This window comes from Crocodylus siamensis, chromosome 10 (genome assembly GCF_052110815.1).
Source record: "Crocodylus siamensis isolate JL-2025a chromosome 10, ASM5211081v1, whole genome shotgun sequence".
Classification (NCBI taxonomy): domain Eukaryota; kingdom Metazoa; phylum Chordata; order Crocodylia; family Crocodylidae; genus Crocodylus; species Crocodylus siamensis.
In genome coordinates, this window is record NC_143404.1 from 68,075,521 (window position 1) to 68,094,734 (window position 19,214).

Genomic DNA, 19,214 nt, shown 5'->3' on the forward strand with positions numbered 1-19,214 from the left:
GCACCCATATAACCTGCATGTAGTCAGATGTGCTGACAGGCTTCTATTCTGGGAACAAGAAGCCAAACATTGCAATACGAGTTTCTAATCAGACTTGCTTGGTTCAGTTTTCCATCTCCAGGCCTCTGTCCTGAACCTAGACTTTACCCTGCAACGCCACCTTTGCACTCTTTGCTGCCTGATGCGCTGGATACTGATGCAAGAAGCCTCACTCCAGAGTCAGAGGAGATTAGAGGGGAACAACTAAACCTTGCCCAGTTAAAAAGATCAGTCTCCAAGTCAGAATATTAGGTACAGGTACCACAAGTGAAGCGATCTCTGCAAAATATCCACGTCTGGTTGAATGCAAGAGGATCGTTCATTTGCCTTCTCAGTCATTTCTGAGCTGTGCTGCTTTGACGGCGATGCGCGCTGAAGAGGAGGCTGCAGAACTACTGGCTCCGAGCGTCGCTACGCTCCACCTCCCATTTCAGAGTTTCCTGCGAGTCGAAGTCAAGAGACCCCCCTAAATCAGAACGTATCAAATGGTTACAGCAAAGATCCCAGATCCTACTCAAGAGCAAAGCACCACTCCTGTAAGGTGTCCACAGCACAAAAAAAAGACCCCAAATCAGACCCAAATTCTGCTCCACGTTAGCTGCATTGATGCAAACAATCCTGACCCTAAAGTAGGACAACTCTTCCCTTAAGTCTCTGGCACTGGTAGGATCTGTTCTCTTGAATTACTTTAACGCAATAAAGGGAAAGCAGCCTTGCTAGCCCACCTTTGCACTGAAAAAAAAAATCTGCATGCTGGCTGGAGAGTTAGTGATGTGAGGTCATTGCATTTTATTTTAGGGACTTGTCAAAATGCCCAATCAGCAGAATTTTGCTATTGTCACAGTATGTTTTTCAGAGTACACTCCAGTACATCAATACCTTCCAGGAGGGCAAAATGTAGCTGACTTATTTGTGGATTTTGACGATCCTATCTGCTTTAGACACTTGCTCTTAAAAGTGCGAGGCTTTCCTGTAATAGGAAACCCTGGCTGACTTAACTGCCTGCCTGCTGGGTTCCACCTGATGAAACCCAATTTAAAATGAAACATCCGGTTCCAAGCAGTTTTATCTAGGATGATGTGCTTTGCTTGAATTGCAGTGCACCCTACTGCAAAGAATTAATGAGAGGAGTTTCCAAGGCCCTTGATGGCGTGTGCAACCTAGAGACCAAATGATCTCCCTGTTAATGTTTCCCAGGCAAGCCTCCATACTGTAGCATGCCTAAAAATATGTTTAAGTCCCTTCAAGGGCTCTATCCTTTTAGGATGCTGCAACTGGACAATTAGAAATAATTTCTCTGTGAAATGATACACGTTAAGTTTTACACACTTTTTGTTTGTTTGTTAAAAAGCTTTATGCAGCAGGCAGGAGCGCCACCTGTAGAAGAGCATTATTTCAGCTCAAAACATTAATAGTGAGACGTCGCCCAGCTGAAGCTAGCTGTTTGTTCATACTTAGCTCAAGCGACCACTGTAATTTTGTTCTCGCAGCCGTTTCCACTGTCAGTGTGCTGTGGGAGGTCTCCTGGGTTCAGTGCTGTGATACCATTTAGCGGAAGTGCTGTGGATGCCCTTGCCTGGCAGAGGACACAGAACAAGACGGAGTACAACATGTTGCAAAGTTTTTAGCCCAGCAGTTCACACAGCTCTTCAGTATCCCCCCTGGAACAGGACACAGCTGAGAGCACGCTATGTATAGCTGTGATAAGCCCAAGAAGCTCCGACTTGGAAACGGAGAGGAAAAAGCCGCTGAAATCACAGCTTTGGATTAGAGGTTAAGGCCCTTCTGAAAAGGGTCTGTTTATCACCAGTATCCTGGCAGAGACAGGCTTGGTGCAACACCCCAAGTGGCAGGAAGAGCAAATTTTTTGAGGGATAGGATTTTCTTCACCACTCCTCCGTATTTATGTAACCAGACATTCCCACGGTCACCGCTGCAGCAGAACTGGAAGGAGATGGATCTCGTTCAGGTCATGAGCAAGGCTCCTGCCAACCCTGTCCCTTTGGGGCTGCTCTCTTGATGCCCCCTGCCCTGTAAGCTTTCCATCTAAATACTATTCAAAGGGACTGTCAGCCAGCCCCTCTTTTACCATCCCTAGTTGCCCAAACAGCAGGGCTCCCGTCAGCTGAGCTGGCTTCCTTCTTAATATTTTCCACATCTCTCCAGTTTCCAGATGGACTTTGAAAAAAATCCTACAACTCTAATAAAGTTCTCCATTTAACTCTTGGCATCTTCTGCGAGGCATTTCTACTCTTCTGCAGCTTTGGTGGATTCCCAGTTTCTTTGCCCCCAACTCTGTCAGGGAATCCAGTGACTGCGTCTCACTACAAGCCTTCAATATTTCTCCAGGTGTGGGTCTAGATCCAATTCAGCACCAAGATGCACAAACCTGACCCAACTCCAGAACTATTTTGAAAAAAGAGCCTGTTGTTCAGCTACCCCTGTTCTGAGCCTGCAATTTCAGGGGAACTTGATGGTCTTCTGTACCATCAAGCTAGGAAAAAGCCTAGCCTTTGCTCTGAAGGGTGAGGACAGGCTCCAGGAACCGAGACGTGTGTCAGCTTTTTGCAGTCCACCTGTAGTGATGTGGAGGCATCAACTTTGATCTTCGTCTCGTCGTAAACTTCTGCCATGGGTTCCTCTGTGTACCCCAACAGGATGGGTCCTTCAGTGCATGCTGCTGATCTTTTGTACAGTCATATTTGTCACTGCAAGTTTTGCTGTTTTAAAAAGCAATGATGTCAAAAGTCCTACACGAGACCGTTCAAACTTACTATGCCTAGTCAGGTGATAAAACAATGCTTCAGGCATGAACACTAACCAAACCTAGCACAGGTATGTGGCTTTACATATATTAAAAGACTGATCTCCACAGCAACCCAACTAGGTATGTACGGAAATGTCAGTCCCTGGTTTACTGACTTGGGTGACAGACAGTTTCCTGGGCTTCTTCTGTGAAGAAGACAAGGCAGTAAGAGAAAAAAAGGAGACAGCACAGGTCCTAGACTATCACAGAGGAGGAGAGGAAAAAGAGGAGGAGAGCAGAGATGCTAACAGTCCATACTACCCCTGCTCATGACCCTGGAGGGGAGTTGCACACACATCTGGGCTCCAGTACTGCTAGATTTGAAAACTGGAAAGGTCATATTAGGAGATTCAAAATTATTGTGCATTGCAAAAACTTACAAATACACACACACACACACACACTTTTTGGCTCTCAAACTTTGATTACATTGCCACAAATGGGAGATACTCTGATTGTCACTTCTCTCGCTGTTCCCTCTTTCAGTTTGAAGGCGGCAGGCAAATTCCAGGCTAGAACTGTTGCCCTTTGCTGCTACCTGTGACTACTCTGAAAGGCAACCGTGCAACGTGGCTTGAGGGATTGCACACCCCTGAGGGACAGTGCAAAGACTATTTCAGGTTGGCTGGAGATGGAAATTAGTCAAATCTGAAAAGTGTTTCAAGCAAAAGCAACCGAATCGTTGTGCATTTTGGCCACTTTTGCAAGGACCAATGTTACCATACAAAAGTGATAATTATCATACATCTGGCAACACCGATGTACAAAGTACGTGTGAGCTCAATCGAATTTACTGCCGATTCTGTTAGGAATTTATTGCCGATTCTGCCTTTGTGATGAGCACTGGCGGGAGGAAGAGTTCATCCTAACGCACATGACATTGGAACAAGGACAAAACAAAGGAGAGAAGAGTTGGGCTGGTGATCCAGCAGCCGCTAATTGAGTTTGATACACTGCTCTTCACAGCTACAGGGTCCAAGTGCACTGAAAAAGCAAGTCTCAGATTACTTCTTAAGAACCTCCTCTAGCCAAATGGATGCACATTGCCAATGGGATCCAAAGGGAATCCCATTCAGTCCCCATCCTTCCAGAAGGCAGCCACGATCCCTGCAAAAATGCAGTCGGCTAAAATCAACAGCAAGCCTGATGTCCTCTGCTGCTCTTCAAATGTATGGCTAGAAAGCAGCAGGTACGTGGGTCCGAATTTCACAGTCTGACATATGGGGCTAAGTCAGGATTCATGCATCTCCCTTAAAAGACACAGGATTTGCTTTTGTAAAAATATACATCTCCTTTGTAGGGTCTTTTAGATCCCCAAAGCAACCGGTCAGATAATCGTGAGTTGTCAACACAATAAAGGAACAAACTCCTAAGCAGTTCCTAGCCCGATGACTTGGCAAGCAATTAGTTGGGGGAATCTGCACGAGATCTAGATCTCAAGTCTGGCTTTACAACGACAAAAAATGGACCCGTCAGTTCTGTTCAGTCAAAGTCAGTTTTGAAAATTACATCCTATTCTTTTCTTCTAGCAATCCGATCTGAACTGCTCTTCTGGTAATCAATTCCCACACATTTAAGTGTTGAATCCAAGAATGACAATAAATTAGTGCAGGATTGATTTACAGGCCAGTAATTGGAGAGAAGAAATTCCAATTCTCTTTAAGTTTTAGAAGTCCCCCTCCCCATAATATGGACATAATTGTTTCAGGTTTCACCATTAAAGATTAGATCACATGAAAAAGTTTACACTGAGGGAAAGCACATAATGCACAATTTATGTTTGAAAAGTATTTGCCATGCGAAAAGCAGAACTATTCACTGCAGTTTTCTCCAAAGCACAAAGCAAACTGGGTTTTTTTGTTTTTTTTAAACAAAAACACACATTACTTTGCTAAGGCTTAATGGTAGGCTTCATAACACCTGAACATCTGACTGTGACACACACAGTGGATTAGACAGTCCCTCTGAGATCTCAACCTAATACCCACCTACCACTTACAGGCTATGCTAATAACGAGGGAAATACCTTCAAGCTGCTCAGGTCACACTGCTGCCATACACACGCAGAAGTGGGTGTTTCTTAGGCTTAAGCTGCACAAAGTAAATGATCTGATCAACGTGCAAGCAAAACCAGCTCGTATTCCTTTCAGTTTTAAGCATTTATGTATCGGGAATTTGTGTACAGCGCGTATCTGAAATAGCCATTACACCTGGCAGGACCTAAATGCTGCATCAGGACTCGCAAAAGCTGACCTTAGCACACCTGGCGTGCCTGCACGCGAGTGTGGAGACTTCTCCGATGTGCTGTAATCACAGCATGTTGGAATGGACTCGATTAATCGAGTCTGCTGGAGTGTGGCTGTGACCGCGTTCCCGCATCTCGCGTATCAGCATCCCTGCGCTTCACTTTGGCAAGCTTTAGTTCAAGTGTGGGGACACTGTTGCACGAGATGCTGCAGCGCTTTCATTTGAGCAGCTCTTGGAGCGAATTAAAAGTGCCACCCCCTCAACCCCTGAAGCACATGCAAGTGCCCAAGCAGTCTGCTTAAGGCACTGGGACTCGGAGATCCAGAGCAGCATATCCTAATACCAGCATGGGACCAGCGGGCATGCACCAATGGCAGAGTTCACTGGCCAGCACTAAATCTGGTCAAGGATTCCTGGTTTTTAATAGCGTTTTCAATGGGCAAATCCATATTTGCTTGATCATGCACTATCATCATCCTCCTGAAAAGATGTGAAAGGTGCTTAAGTTGGTTTCACATTTGCAGGACTTCAGGGCTGCTTTAGCAAGTCCCGATGCAACATTTCAGCACAAGAACAGACAAGAGCAAGTGGCAGCTCAGCCCTCTTGCACATGCCTCCAGAGATACAGCGCTTGATCTAGAGAAAAGCTATGGGGCACTTAGTCTCCTTCAACAGATCTCTCCCGATCAGGAGCCAAACCCATTCCCTACTTCTCACCACACAAAAATGTGTTGTGCTGCATACAATTTTAACTCCAAGTCCTCCCAGCTCTCCACCAGTGTGACTGGCAAAGACATGGCAGTGTCGAAAATTATGCTAGGGCAGCATCCTCGGCACATGCAACGTCTGCTCACCTGCAATACATATGTCAGAGTCTAATAAAAGTGAAGCAAGGATTTATGATGCACTTTAAGTGCGGCTCTTATGCTGGATTGCTGTCGATACATAAACATCCTGAGTCCCTGGATAGGATTTCTTACACACTGACACATATGGTTCATTTTTAGCTCAGGACATCAATAATGTAGCATGAGCATAAATGCTGCAAGAAGAGGTGCAGTACCACAAACCCTACCCATCAGGGGACAGGCAAGCAGAACTGGGAGGTTGACCCGATTCTGTTGCAGATCGAGGGCAAAATCCCCGGGAGTTTCCCGGCACCAGAAGGCCGCTCCGTGAACGTAACGGGCGGCTTGGTAAATTCCAAGTCTAATACATTTTTCTAATGCAAAGTCACCTGAAACCTTCAGTGGCTTAAAACTCTCCAGAAGATGATTTAAAGGCATTAATCTAAAACCAAATACCATCCGCCTTTACTTCAAGGCTGAATTATTGTAAAAACATGTGCATCCCTTTATAAACATATTTCTGTGCGTCTGAATTAACTCGGGCAATAGATCAAAAGGATTTTCCTCTTAAATACTGCTGGTGGCTGATGTAAGAAGACTAATGTTTTAATAAAACACTTTCCTCCTTGCAGCAAAGGGCACACATACGTTTCCCTTTTAATTAGCAGGCAGAAATGAATTATTTTCTGTAGGCATTAGGGCTGCTGTGACGGTGTTAAAAGAAATGACAAGTTTAAAAAGGACTGAATTGGCTGCAGGTACATGCCATATGGCATGTAAGAATTCCAGTTGAGCAGAAGCTGTTACCGGCCTGTTAACAGAGCAATGCAGCAGCACGAATAATGCAAGAACTGTTATTTTTTTGAGAGGTGAAATGCAAGGGGAGAACGGGGTAGAAAGTATGTCTATATTCATCAGTGCTGTGCGAGGCTCTCCAAGTCAGGGTTATGGGCTATGCAGTTTGCCCAAAAGAAGCACTGCAACACAGATGTTCCAGGATGCAAGTCCTCATAAATTACGAAGCCTGAACCCGGACATGTAATGGCATATTTTACATTGGATACAAGGTATCAGACATCATGACAAATAAAAATTCAGTAGCAGATCATCAGTCCAAAGGGTGGGTGCACTGTCTACCAAGGATCGTTTTAAAGAACCAACATCACCACCTCCTGTTTTGGCGAGGGGGTTTTTTTTTTTTTTTTAAAAGAAATGTCCCCACTTTGGCTTAACAAAACAGGTTCTAGTGCAGGGGAAAAAAGTGAACACGCTCTCAAAATGATACACTTTCCAGCCAATAAGCAACTTCTTCAGTGTCTCCAGACTGACTTAGCGTTATTGTTTAGTTACATATGGTCAGATATTTTATGAACTCCACATGTTCGGTGTGCACAGATGAAAATTCAGTCTAGGCACCATATCCAGCATAATCAGAGACTTTATGGGATCCTAATTATGACAAGGGCTTGCTTTCCTACCTTCTTCAGTCTTGCATTAGTTCCTAGTTTGTCATTTTTGTGCATTTTGAGATAGCAAAATGCTTTTTTTCCCCATAAGATTAGAAGGGCACTGGGTGGGGGTGTTGTTCTACTACCCTGGGAAGAGGATTACATGTTAAAGCAGCCAATATTTTCTTATCTGCCAGGCCAGGCCCTTCTGGCTAATGCTTTAACAAATGCAGGGGGGCTGGACCCGATGATCTGTAAGGTCCCTTCCTGCACCTAACAACTATGAAACTATGAAATGTGGTCCCAAAACCGTTTGTGGCAAGTTCAGTCTTCTTGGGTCAGAACCGGTCTACGTGGGACGTGAGGTCTGCTTTGAGAATGAACTGCATGAAGCATCTCCCATGCAGGGTGCTACCTGCCTGGGTCTAGCTCCTAGTCTCCAATCACACTTCTCCCATTGAATCTACGTTCTTCTATAACCTTGTCGCTGCAGCATCTGAAATTTATCTCCGACTGACAAGCCTCTGTCTACATCCAATTACATAGCTAAAGAACCAGGGAAAACCCAAATCTACTCATTCTGAATGGGATTTGTCCCCTAGGAAACTTATTGTCTACTCAAGAACTGAACTTTGTTTTGCACAACGGACATTCATATTCCCAAGTACAGATTTTGACAACTGAGAGCTATGCAGTTACCAGATTTACATGCCAATATCGGCAAGGATGGACATTCACATGGCTGGTTTTTCCATGGGCCTGCTGCACTTTTACATATGTGAAAAAATGACTTTGAAGGTCAGGTTCAGGATACTGGAAAAAACAGCTTATTTGGGGTATTTACTAATTGCTCCAATACAAAACCTTAATACAGATGGAGTGGGTATCATGACTTGCACGATGTTGTTAAAGGACCACGGATGTTGTAACCAACTCCAACATATAATTATTCTCTCCTTCTGCTCACATGCGATGAATTCATGCACTGAAAGTTTTTCCAGCACCTTAAAAAGAGGCACTAGATTATTAATAGTTATTCCACTTTAGAAGTGGGACAGGTCATTTGTACCGACGCAGCACTGAAAACCCACCGAATGCATACCCACTCAGCGACTCAAAACCCTTTGTCCACAACACAGACATGGCCTACATCAGTCGGATGTGCTATGTGACTAGCAGTTGCTAAAGAGATACCACAGTATTAACATAGCCTCCTCCTCCTCCTATTCCTACTTTAATGAGTCCCAGCTGCCTTTGTTCAGGCCAGCCCTGAGACAATATAATGTACTCTTGTTTGCATTTTAATAGACTCATAACCTCCTTCATTCCTGCCTAGTTTCACACAAATGGGGGAGGCTCAGTGTGGGTTGGTGTTTGCATCAGTGAACCTCAAAAACAGATGGCCTAAGCAGCATTAGTGGCACCACTCTGGCTCTATATAATTAACAAAAGCAACGTAAAAAACAGAAGCCCGATTCTCCCGCCGCAGTGAACCAGACTGAAGCATCTCATCACAGCTACAGCTCAGGTAGTGCAAGGATTCACTGTCTACAGAGGAACCTTTTTGTGCCATTAAAAGGTCCAGCACTGATGAGCCACGCACTTCTATGGGCTGCGCTGAAGCATCTCCAAAGACGGGGAGACAATAAGCTTCAGCCCTGCAGCATCACACGCCACTGAACAAACTGTGCTCGGCACCGCACATGCCAGGAGGCCTCGATGCACCTGCCTCTCGAAGGGCTCAAACTGCCACGTATCTCAGGAAGTCTGAGCACACACACCAGAGGGTAAATGGCAGCACCGAACCTTCGGTGCAAGTCCCACTGCAGGCTGCCAGCGTGTAATAGTTTAGTTTACTTTTTAATTTGCTGATGACAGACTGCGTGTACTAGCATCCCAGCAAAGAGGAGACAGGGGATGCAAGGGTTTGAAGCATCACTCGCCAATTATGGGCTAACTTAAAAACAAAGGCTAGAAACTGCATCTACAAAACAGCCCATCTGCAAGTGCTTGCTTGAGCAAGTGGCCGAAAGCTTGCAATTAAAAGATTTTTTTTGCAAAAGTCTAGTTGGTCTAATAAGAGATATCACCTCTCCCACAAGTTCTGATTCCTTTGGCTTCTAGAGCAACATGGCTACAACCTGGATACCTGCTTGAGCACATGCACCTGGCAACTGCATGTACAATTTTACCTGTGGACAGGTACATTTTAGTTGGGGGAAGGCAGGGGAGGGAATGTGAACCTTAAGACTAAGGTTTTAGAAAACATGCCACTATGTCCCTATGAGTCAATCTCCTGCAGTGACTCTTGCTAGGGTCTGCCCCCTTTTACTGAACCCCTGAAGAGTCCAAAACAGATGAACTGAATAAGTACTTCCCTAAAGCTTTTCTTATAAGCAGGAACTAAACATGCTGCAAGGAAGGATTAAAGATCCTGGCTGGCTTAAAGATACCCACACACACAGCTCCGAGGGGCTCGAGGTCTTCCCCTTCCCCAACCACTTGGAGGAAGAGTCCGAGAAGTGGATGCAGCGTTCCTCGCCCCCTCTATATGCTCCTATTTACAGGCGGCGAGCGAGTGAAGGGATGCGTGGGAAGGGAAAGCGAAAAGGAAGGAATGGCAAACAAATGAGGGATACAGAAGAAATGGGAGGGCACAATAAATGGAGCAGAATAAGTGAAGGTGGAAGTGGAACAGGCAGCAAGGGAAGGCAAGGCAGTGAAAGGCTTTATAGTTTATACTGACAATTATTTGTTCACCATAGAGGGAAAAATTTGTGAATACTGAGCCAGGCTTTCCCTCCTCTACCACACTCCCCACTCACAACCACATCGGGTTAAAGCCTAATGATACTAGCAACAAGCTCAGTGTTAGTCACACCTTGTAGTTTTGGTACCAAGAGACCCATTTAGACAATCCAAGGATTAAATAAGTATTATGAAAGCCATCTGGTGCAATGAAATTGCCAAACCCAGTGTTTGGGTACAGCCAGGCTCCGAGCCACTGTCCCCATGTGCAAGCCAACTGGTCTGAAGACTCCAGCCGGTCCCCAGCCACTTGGAAGAGATACAACCCATCGCCCAGACCCCAGGAAAGCCTGGGGCCCTCTTTTCACATTTCATTTGCAGTTTCCAGCAGCGTCTGTTTGCGCGTGCAACTGAAAACTCTCCTCTTGTACTGGGCTTTGCAAAATCAAGTGTCGCTGAAGACACAGGACTGAAACACAGACCAAAATCTACAGATCTACAACACAGATTATGTCTGAAAAGCTTTCTTTCTTCATCATCGGATCCTCTAGCCCCATTCACGTAAAGGTTTTCACATCACTGCCACCGTGACCACAGCATAGGGCACAGAGACCCAAGACTGTCTAGTGGTACCTAGCTCGGCATGGGGGTAAGAGACCAGCCATTGCAAACAGAGCTCCGCATGGGCTAGCCACTTTACTCAGTTCTGGGTTGGGGTTTTACAACCTGTGCTGTTTCAGGCTATTGGTACCCAAGCAAGACAGTCAATGCTAGGATGGGTATGTCTATATAAAAAACTCTGAGACTTTTTGTCCCATGAAAGTTTGTTCTAGCCTAGAGGCGGTCTCCATGCCAGATCTGGAAGGGCCTGCTGCAAGCAAGGTGAAGGGATTAGAGACCTCAGCCGGAACGGCAGCCAGATCCTTTTAACAGGAAAAAGCATTGGGCAGGGGTGGCTGTCAGCTGGTCCCAGAGTTTTTAAGGCTTACAGTGGGTGAGTGCCCCTACAGTACATTTCAGAAGATTTACTTTCATTATCATCTCACACGCAAGCAAAGTCCTTCAGTTTAACATCAGCTCTCTGAAGGTTAAGCTCTAATAATAATAATTTACAATAGATTACATATACAATAGCTAGAAGCCAAAGATTAGCTATGTAGGAGTGAGAGCTCTGCATTTGAAGAGGTAAGCATGTCAGACTGTTTTTAGCCAAGGGCAATCAATCTGCAGCACCTGCTTTATCAAAACTACCTTGTGGTTGTTACAGAATCTGTGCTTGCTTGTGCGACTATTCCCGTGCTAAAAAATGCACAGTAATCAAACTTCATAGCCAAGATACTTCAAAAAAATCTTAAAAAAAAAAAAAGAGAAGGATCATAGGCATCTTCAGGCACGGTTAAGCTGACTTCCATAGGTCTGACTGTTTGATGAAGGAGCAGGGGGTGGAGGAGGAGGAAGACAGACTATATCCTGAAGTCTAATTCTAGCTAGTCAGACCAGGTGTGCAAGGCAGAGAAGTTTATAAAAAGGTATGCTCAACCCTTCGTTAGCTAGTTGTTGTTTCAAGTGCAAAAGAGATGTTACGAGTCAACTCATACCTGTGGCAAACAACTTTCCCTGGGCCCTGACTAGTACCCCATGAGGGCAATAAAACCAATGCACAAGCCCACAATATTAAGTCAGCACTTCCCATGGATCACTTCTTAGATTGCCCACAACTCCCCAAATCCTACATCCACAGCCTGCAGCAGTGCTGGGGGTGCACTTCAAACGCACGCAAGGTGGAAGAAGCATCAGTTTGATCAGCCAAGCAGATGCAAGCTTGAACAGTCGACTTGTCTGCAATTATCAAGAAGAGACTTCTTCCAAAGTGTTATAGTAAAAGGGCATGCCACAGCCTAAACATTTACTCATCATCACATACGCTCACAGCTCTCAGAAACTATACAGCTGTTGTACAGAAGGCGGCCTGAGACCTGAGAGGAGACACTTGTTCACTGTTTCATATTGCAGAGGGGGAGCATTCTCCTAAGGTGAATTCAAGAGATTTTGCTTTTTAAAAAATGGAGATCTCGGACTATAGTTAGAGGTCTACTTGGAAGTGTCTGCACGTTGAGACGCTTTACTCATCTGCTGTGAGGAGACTGGGGAAAACACATTACGCTTGAATATCGACGAATTTTTCTCTGCCTGAAAGAGGGTGTTTGTGCCCACTCTGCCTGAAAAAGGGTGTTTGTGCCCAAAAGCCTGCAAAGAACAATTTGCCCAACTATTTAGTTGGTCTAATATAAGATAGCACATGGACCCAAAGACCCTTGTTTGCCTACCCTTAAATGATGCAGTCAAGCTGGTAAAACCTCCATGAGTCCTGCATCTCTACTTACAGACGTGAACGCTGTCAATTATTTCAGCAAATAAAATGAATGTGCACAAGAACACAAAGATAATTAAGTTCTGCTTCAGTAACCCCTGTTGATAAGTGCCTGGATGCGAAGAGGCCACCAACATGTCTTCTTGCAACGTCCAAGGTGCCTGTGAATTCGCATTTCCGTCTCAGATGAGGGCAGGCTGAAACAAAAAAGGCTGTTTCGACTTCTGGCAGTGGCTCCTACAGAACAGGTGAAGCAAACTGACATGAGTGACTTATGGAGAGGGTAGGGAAGGGGGAGGAAAAAAAATGTGGGATACACACCTCAGTCTGCCACAGCTATACCCTTTCTGTAGCCAACAGGGTTTAGCTGCTCATCAATCCTTCAATGGCATTTTCACAAGCATTTCATAGCTCTAATGAATTCACAGCAAATGCATCCTAGTAGAGGCATAACTGCAAGTCTAAATAAGTCTGCATATAGATTTCTACAGACCGAGGACCCAAGCTGCTTAAAGAAACTATTGGTCAACTTAGAAGTAAAATGTCAAATGACCTTGAAGGCCAAAAGAGAAACTCTGCACAACGTTCTTTGGCGAAAGTTAATAAGAATGATCCTTCCTTTTATAGGCACAACTCGCAGTATTTTTTTCCCTTCCCAGTACAACATATTGTTGTTGGCAGACGCAACATAGGAAGCCAGCCATGTGAATGCTAATATTTGCACATGCAATTTATTTGCAGTTGTGGATGCAAACTATATTTGCTAAAAGGAGAGCTGGCCAAGACTTGACTGCTATTTTAGGCCTCGATAACAGTGAATTCAGGACATATTTATTTCCTCCACAAAGCAGCACATTCCACTCTATTCTGTTCATCCTTGCAGATAACGTTCTGTAAATGTTTTCGGCTTCTCGGGAAGGGGGCGGGGGGAGAATATCAGCGCTGCCTTCAGAGCGCTATCCCAACCTGGTTCAAAAGTTTTCTAAATTAAAACTAAAAAGCAAGGAAAGTGGTTTGGACAAGGATTAAGGATATTATCAAGTACCAGGTGGATCTTAGCTCAAAAGATGCTTAATGAAACGCCTCATTCACAACCTGCATGTGAGCAGAAATGGTTTCAAAGAACGTGGTTGTCAAAAGAAAAATGGCAGTTGTGCTGAAGGCAACAAAAAGCAAACACGTCACCAATCCCAGACAGAAGCACCGGGAAGTACTTTGCTTGTTTTGCATAATGAACTAATCCGTGTGCGACTCCCCAACGACACCTAATTGAGAGGCATCTAGTAACAACTCTGTTTTAAAAATACTACTGTCAACCTTAAGACTATAATTTGTCACCGCTCCCTACTAAAATGACCTAAAATCAATTAATCTATTTCTAAATTATCAGCAAACAAATGTCAGCATCCTGAACAGCTCCCTCACTGCTAAACCAAATGTAGCTACATTTGGGAAAGCAAACAACTTTTTGCAGAAGGTTAAGAGCACACTGCTGAGGCTTCAGTTTGGCCCAGATATTTGTTTGCAGGCTCCAATAAATGCAGAACAGCTATTCCCTGCATCAGTGCCATAGTGAAACCTTATAAATGCATAATAAACAAGGACCTTCAGGGCTGTTACTCTCATTCTTCATGCTTTCATCACTCGGCTATTTTGGGGACCCTCGGTTATCTGCAATCCCATGGCAAGCCCTGCCAATCCCAGGCCCAGCTGCAGAAATTCATTAAGATCCGACATGCTGTTCTGCTCCCCCATTTCCCTCCTCCCTCTACCCTCTTTTGTTCAATGTGTTCTTTGAAAGAACAAAAGGAGGGAATAAGCTGGAAAAAAAAAAGAAGAGGAGGAGGAATGGCAGGCGGAACGAGGAAGCTGGTGGCAAAGCAGATTTGCAATTGTAGATATTGTACCAGCCTGCTCCCTGGAGAAAATTTCAACCTTCGACTTCTGTTTTATATCTATGCTGCTTAGCCAACAGCACTAGAAAACTGGCTACTTAGATGTATGAACCTCCTCCTGCAAGGACAATGAGCACACAACCATCAGGCCAAGCATCACAAATCTCCACCCTAACAACTCGTCTTCACCACTTGTATGGAAGTTTTAAGATACAGTTGCAGGCCAGATTAAACTTCAGCAAACTGCACCCAGCTTCTTGTCTTCCATACTCAGCAACCCCCAGCCCTAAGAGTTTAAATCATAATTTGCCCTGGCCTACATGAAGCAGTCATGCCAGCTCCTCTGGCTCTTCTCAACAGCCTTCAAGCATGATAAGACCTGGTTTTCACAGAAAAGTTCATAACTGGTGATGCTGTGCAAAGAGGTACCTACGATGGTCTCTATAATGACACGGGCAAGTGTCTGGTTATGGCAGGGGTGGGCAAAATACGGCCCACGGGCCAGATGAAGCCCACCAGGCTCACAGAGCCCCTAAAAAATTTAGCAAATTACTCTGATAAATTAATTTATCTGCCCCTGGCTGCCCGTCATGCGGCCCTCAATGGCTTGCCAAAACTCAGCAAGCGGCCCTCCACCCGAAATAATTGCCCGCCCCTGGGTTATGGAATCACTAGTTACACCACATAATCCTCGGGGCACTGGATCTATTGTGGGGTACATCAGCTTGAAGCTTGCATTTCACGGTTCAACCATATTCTGTCTTTTGTGGGAAACAACATCATACTGCAAACACCGAGTGAAATAATGAGTTATGCAGAATATCTACTGCTTGAAGTCCAGAGTCCACTAAAAGAAAAACTAATATCCCTGCCCCCTACCTAGTTTGTGAAGGATGCCCATAGCAGAAAAACATGAAGATACTGTGAAACATTTTATGCATTATCTGAAGCAAAGCAAGAAGTGGCTGGGGTGAATAAGAGCCACCCCGTTTGGATGAAAGTGAGGGCTCCACCGAAAACATGCAGCAGAGCCTCAACTTCTGCGATGAGAACACACCGGCCTCCTGCTCAAACCCAAGGACTGCGTCGGGTGCTAAACAGACAAAAAAGCAAGACTCAGGGGTCAAGCGCCATAAGCTTAGCAACTACGTCAAATGCTAAGGGTATGGAAAGAGGATCCCAAGCCAGAAGAGGGACGGTATTAGGATAGGAATGTTTTTGCCTCACCACAACTCACAAGGCCATTTGTGCAACGTGCACTGCTAATCCTTCATAACTGCCGCTGGAAACGGCAGGGCCAGCCCTGAAGTTCACTTACGCACGGAGATGGATTTTTCCCCACCGATGTGTATGCCCAGGCAATGCCTCGGCCCTGCCGTTGCACACCCCCCCGGTACCAGACAGCTGCACAGTCCAAGTGCTGAAACGGAGAGAACCCCAGGCGGACGCCCACCTCCAGAGGTTTAATCGCGATTTCCAAACGCTAAAGAAGGGCACGTACTGTTTCCTTTCACTTGCATCCTCCTAGAAAACTTATCTGGAGCTGCTGCTTGCCACAGCTCCCTTGCCATCGCTGGTGATCAGCCTTGCCCTCCTCATACAGCTATCCTGGCCGTGGCAGCCCCAATCTGTATGTCAGCAATTCGCATACCACATACACGTGTACTATACTGGAAGACCCTGTACGGCAACACTGGTGTGTCTTATGTATTTGTACCCAAAAGCAATTTTTTCCAACTATCTGAGTTGGTCTAATAAAGGATATCAGATTTACTCAAATTACCTTGTCTGCCTAACATCCTTAGACGAACACGGCTACAACCTACACCGTGGAAACTATGCCTGTCAACTTAAAATGGGGGTTGGAAAGGGTCATGGGAAGGGGAGAAAGAGATGGTCTAAGGTCACTTATCAAAATAGGATGCTTGTAGCTGCCTTGGTTGACAATGGATCCTTTCTGTTCTGCCAGTGGTTTCCTATGGTTCGTAAGGACACATCCGTTACATTCAGCCCGCACGGGACAGCAACACATGCATCAGTCGCATGCGTGTCTGCCACGAGAGCACTAACAACTTTCACATTTAGGCATTATAATCGAGCTGGGAAATTAGCAGCCCGCTGCAGGAAGTGCAGGGGTTCACATCTCTGCGGGAGATTGTTTCCACCTGTCTCAGCCAGCCAGAGTTTACATTGTAGGGCCATTTCTGGCATTAAGAGGACTGAATCATCATTTGTTTTAATTTAGAGATTAAGCCTCGGAGAGCTCAGGCCCTGCTTTTGATGGATTTGGATAATCCACATTTCAGACCAATAAGAGCTCTCTCCAACACAGGCCAGCTGTACTGCTTCACCGACGGCCACTCAACCCTTTGCTGGGGTTTGCGTGAGAGCTCCTCCAGCAACAAGTTGCTTGTTAATCCTGCTCTTGAAACCAGCGCACGAACAAGAAGACGATTAGAAGAAGGGACTGTACATAGAAGAATTCGGCCTAGACAGAAAACATTACAGCTCTATCCAGGACACGTCCATCAACCCAGAGCAGGGCTTGGAACAGAGAATTTGGGGGAAAAGCCTGCCCTTTTCCCCCCAACAGCCAAACACTTGCAACTGCTCCTCGCACAGGACCAGACCCCTACAACTTCAAACACTCCGGATTTGATTACTGAGTGAAATACAGGCAGCCCTTGACTTCAGGTGTTTCGAACTGCAACGAACAGCACTTACGGCGTTTATCAATTGACACCCCGCTTCGACTTCCTGACGGCAGTTTCGACTTCATGACGCTGGGTCTCACGCTGTGCCAGCAAACGAGTTTGCTGCGTCACCTGTCTCCCTGGAGAACATCTGTCCAAACTTCCTTGGACACTTTCTTTAAGAAAGCAGCCAAGACTCCTGGGAAGACTCCAGCCAAAGCCTTTCAAACAGTCCAACCAAGAGCCCTTCAAGAAGTCCAAAGCCACCTCAAAGAACTCCTTCCAAATCAATAGGACTGCTATTTACAACATAAATACATTAATGTAGCTATACGACTCATCTATAATCGATTGAGCACAAAATTCTGGGTTATTTTTGGTGAAAAAAGGGTATTGGGCCTGTGTTCAGGAACCAATCCCCCATTCATAACTATGTGACCATCGTTTCCAAGTTACAACGTTACGACTTAAGATGCGGTTTTGAGGAACCGGTTGTGTGGCCAGTCCAAGGACCGCCTGTATATGGCGGCCCCGTCCCTTCAGATGCTGCCCTGAATCTGTGCACATCACTGCAGTACCGAACAGCTGAGAGGGGCAAGGATCTCTCAGGGCACCCGCTTTCACTGCGCTGACTGTACTGTTGGCATAGGGTTATAGACATGCTGCCAAATGCAAGACTTTTTTCCCCACCGGAGCAAGCCAAGCACAGCCTAGACCCATCTGCCAGCACTCCACTTCTTTCCTCCTGCTTAACTGCTCCTTTGCAACCCCTCGAAATATCTCTCCCCCATCCTGCAATGGCTTGCTGGGCTGCTTTGGTTAGAAATGTCTCTCCCCCCCGCCCCCGCAATGGGTTTTTAGGGTGCCACTTTTCTCCTGTCTTTGCAACCCCAAGAAACGTCTCTCCCCACCCGCCTTGCGATGGCTTTTTAAGCTGTCACTTTTCTCCAGCTGTGTATTTCCAACCCCTGGAAACATATTCCCCCGCCTTGCAATTGCTTTTTAGGCTGTCACTTTTCTCCAGCTGTGTATTTGCAACCCCTGGAAACATCCTCGCCCCCCTCACCACCCAATGACTTTTTAAGCTCCCACTTTTCTCCAGCCGTGTATTTGCAACCCCTGGAAACATCCTCGCCCCCCTCACCATGCAATGACTTTTTAAGCTGCCGCTTTTCTCCAGCCGTGTATTTGCAACCCCTGGAAATATCTCTCCCCCCCTCCTGCAGTGGCTTGTTAGGCCGCTTTTGCTCAGAAATGTCTCTCCCCCAGCCCTTGCAAGGGCTTTTGAGGCGGCCACTTTTCTCCTGCTGCGTATTTACAACCCCTGGAAACATCCCCCCTGCAATGGCTTTTTAGGCTGCTGCTGTCTTGCCCTGGGAAGGGTCTCACTGCCCCCCCCCAAACTGGGCTCAGACCAAGGCACGGCCCCGGGACCCCCCCAACCAGCCCTGCACCCCGCTCTCGCGCTGCTCAACGGGGTCAACCCCGGCCCCGGCCCGTGCCGGCCCACCTGTGTCGCGGCACGTCGAGCGCGAGGCCGGCGGCGGGCGGCGCGGGGCTGGGCAGCGCGGGCGGCGGCGGGGGGGGCAGCAGGGCGCCGCGGGGCGGCGGCTCCGGGGCTCCCGCGGGCTCCGGGGCGGGCAGCGGCGGCGGCGGCGGCGGCTTCCCCGCGCTGGCGGCTGGGCAGGGCGGCCGGCCGTCCAGGGAGATGTTGCTGAGGAAGAAGAGCGCGGCCTGGCGCCGGCGGGAGTCGCCGCGCTTGCGGGCCGGGGCCGGGGCCCGGGGCCGGGGGGGCGGGCGGCGGGCGCGGCCGGCCCGGGGGGGAGCCGCACGTCGGGGCCGCGGCCATGCTGCGAGTGAGTCGCCGCCGCCCCGGGCCCTGCGCCGCCCCGCCGGGCAAGCGCTCATTGGCTGCGTCGCGCCGGCATGCAAATCAGCCGGGACGCTCCCCGCGCTCATTGGCTGCTTGCGCTTCCCCATTGTTCGCTCGCTCGCCTTCCCCTGGGTCTTAAAGCCCGCCGGATACATCGGCGCTGCTTCTGCTGCCTGCATGGCCTTGGGCGTGTCACCTCGTCCCCCCGCCTGCTATTGTCCCCTCATCTCCCCGGGGAGCCAGTGA

The 19,214-nt window shown here is 47.0% G+C and overlaps 1 protein-coding gene across 1 annotated transcript in view; it reads right to left on the reverse strand.

Annotated features, from left to right (window-relative positions):
• Window positions 1-18,944, reverse strand: part of CABLES2 (Cdk5 and Abl enzyme substrate 2) — a 35,617-nt gene extending 16,673 nt beyond the window's left edge. The window contains 2 exon segments of the mRNA XM_090065008.1: window positions 18,606-18,889; window positions 18,891-18,944. Coding sequence (XP_089921134.1) covers window positions 18,606-18,889; window positions 18,891-18,944 — 338 coding nt within the window.
• Window positions 18,945-19,214: the final 270 nt, after the last annotated feature.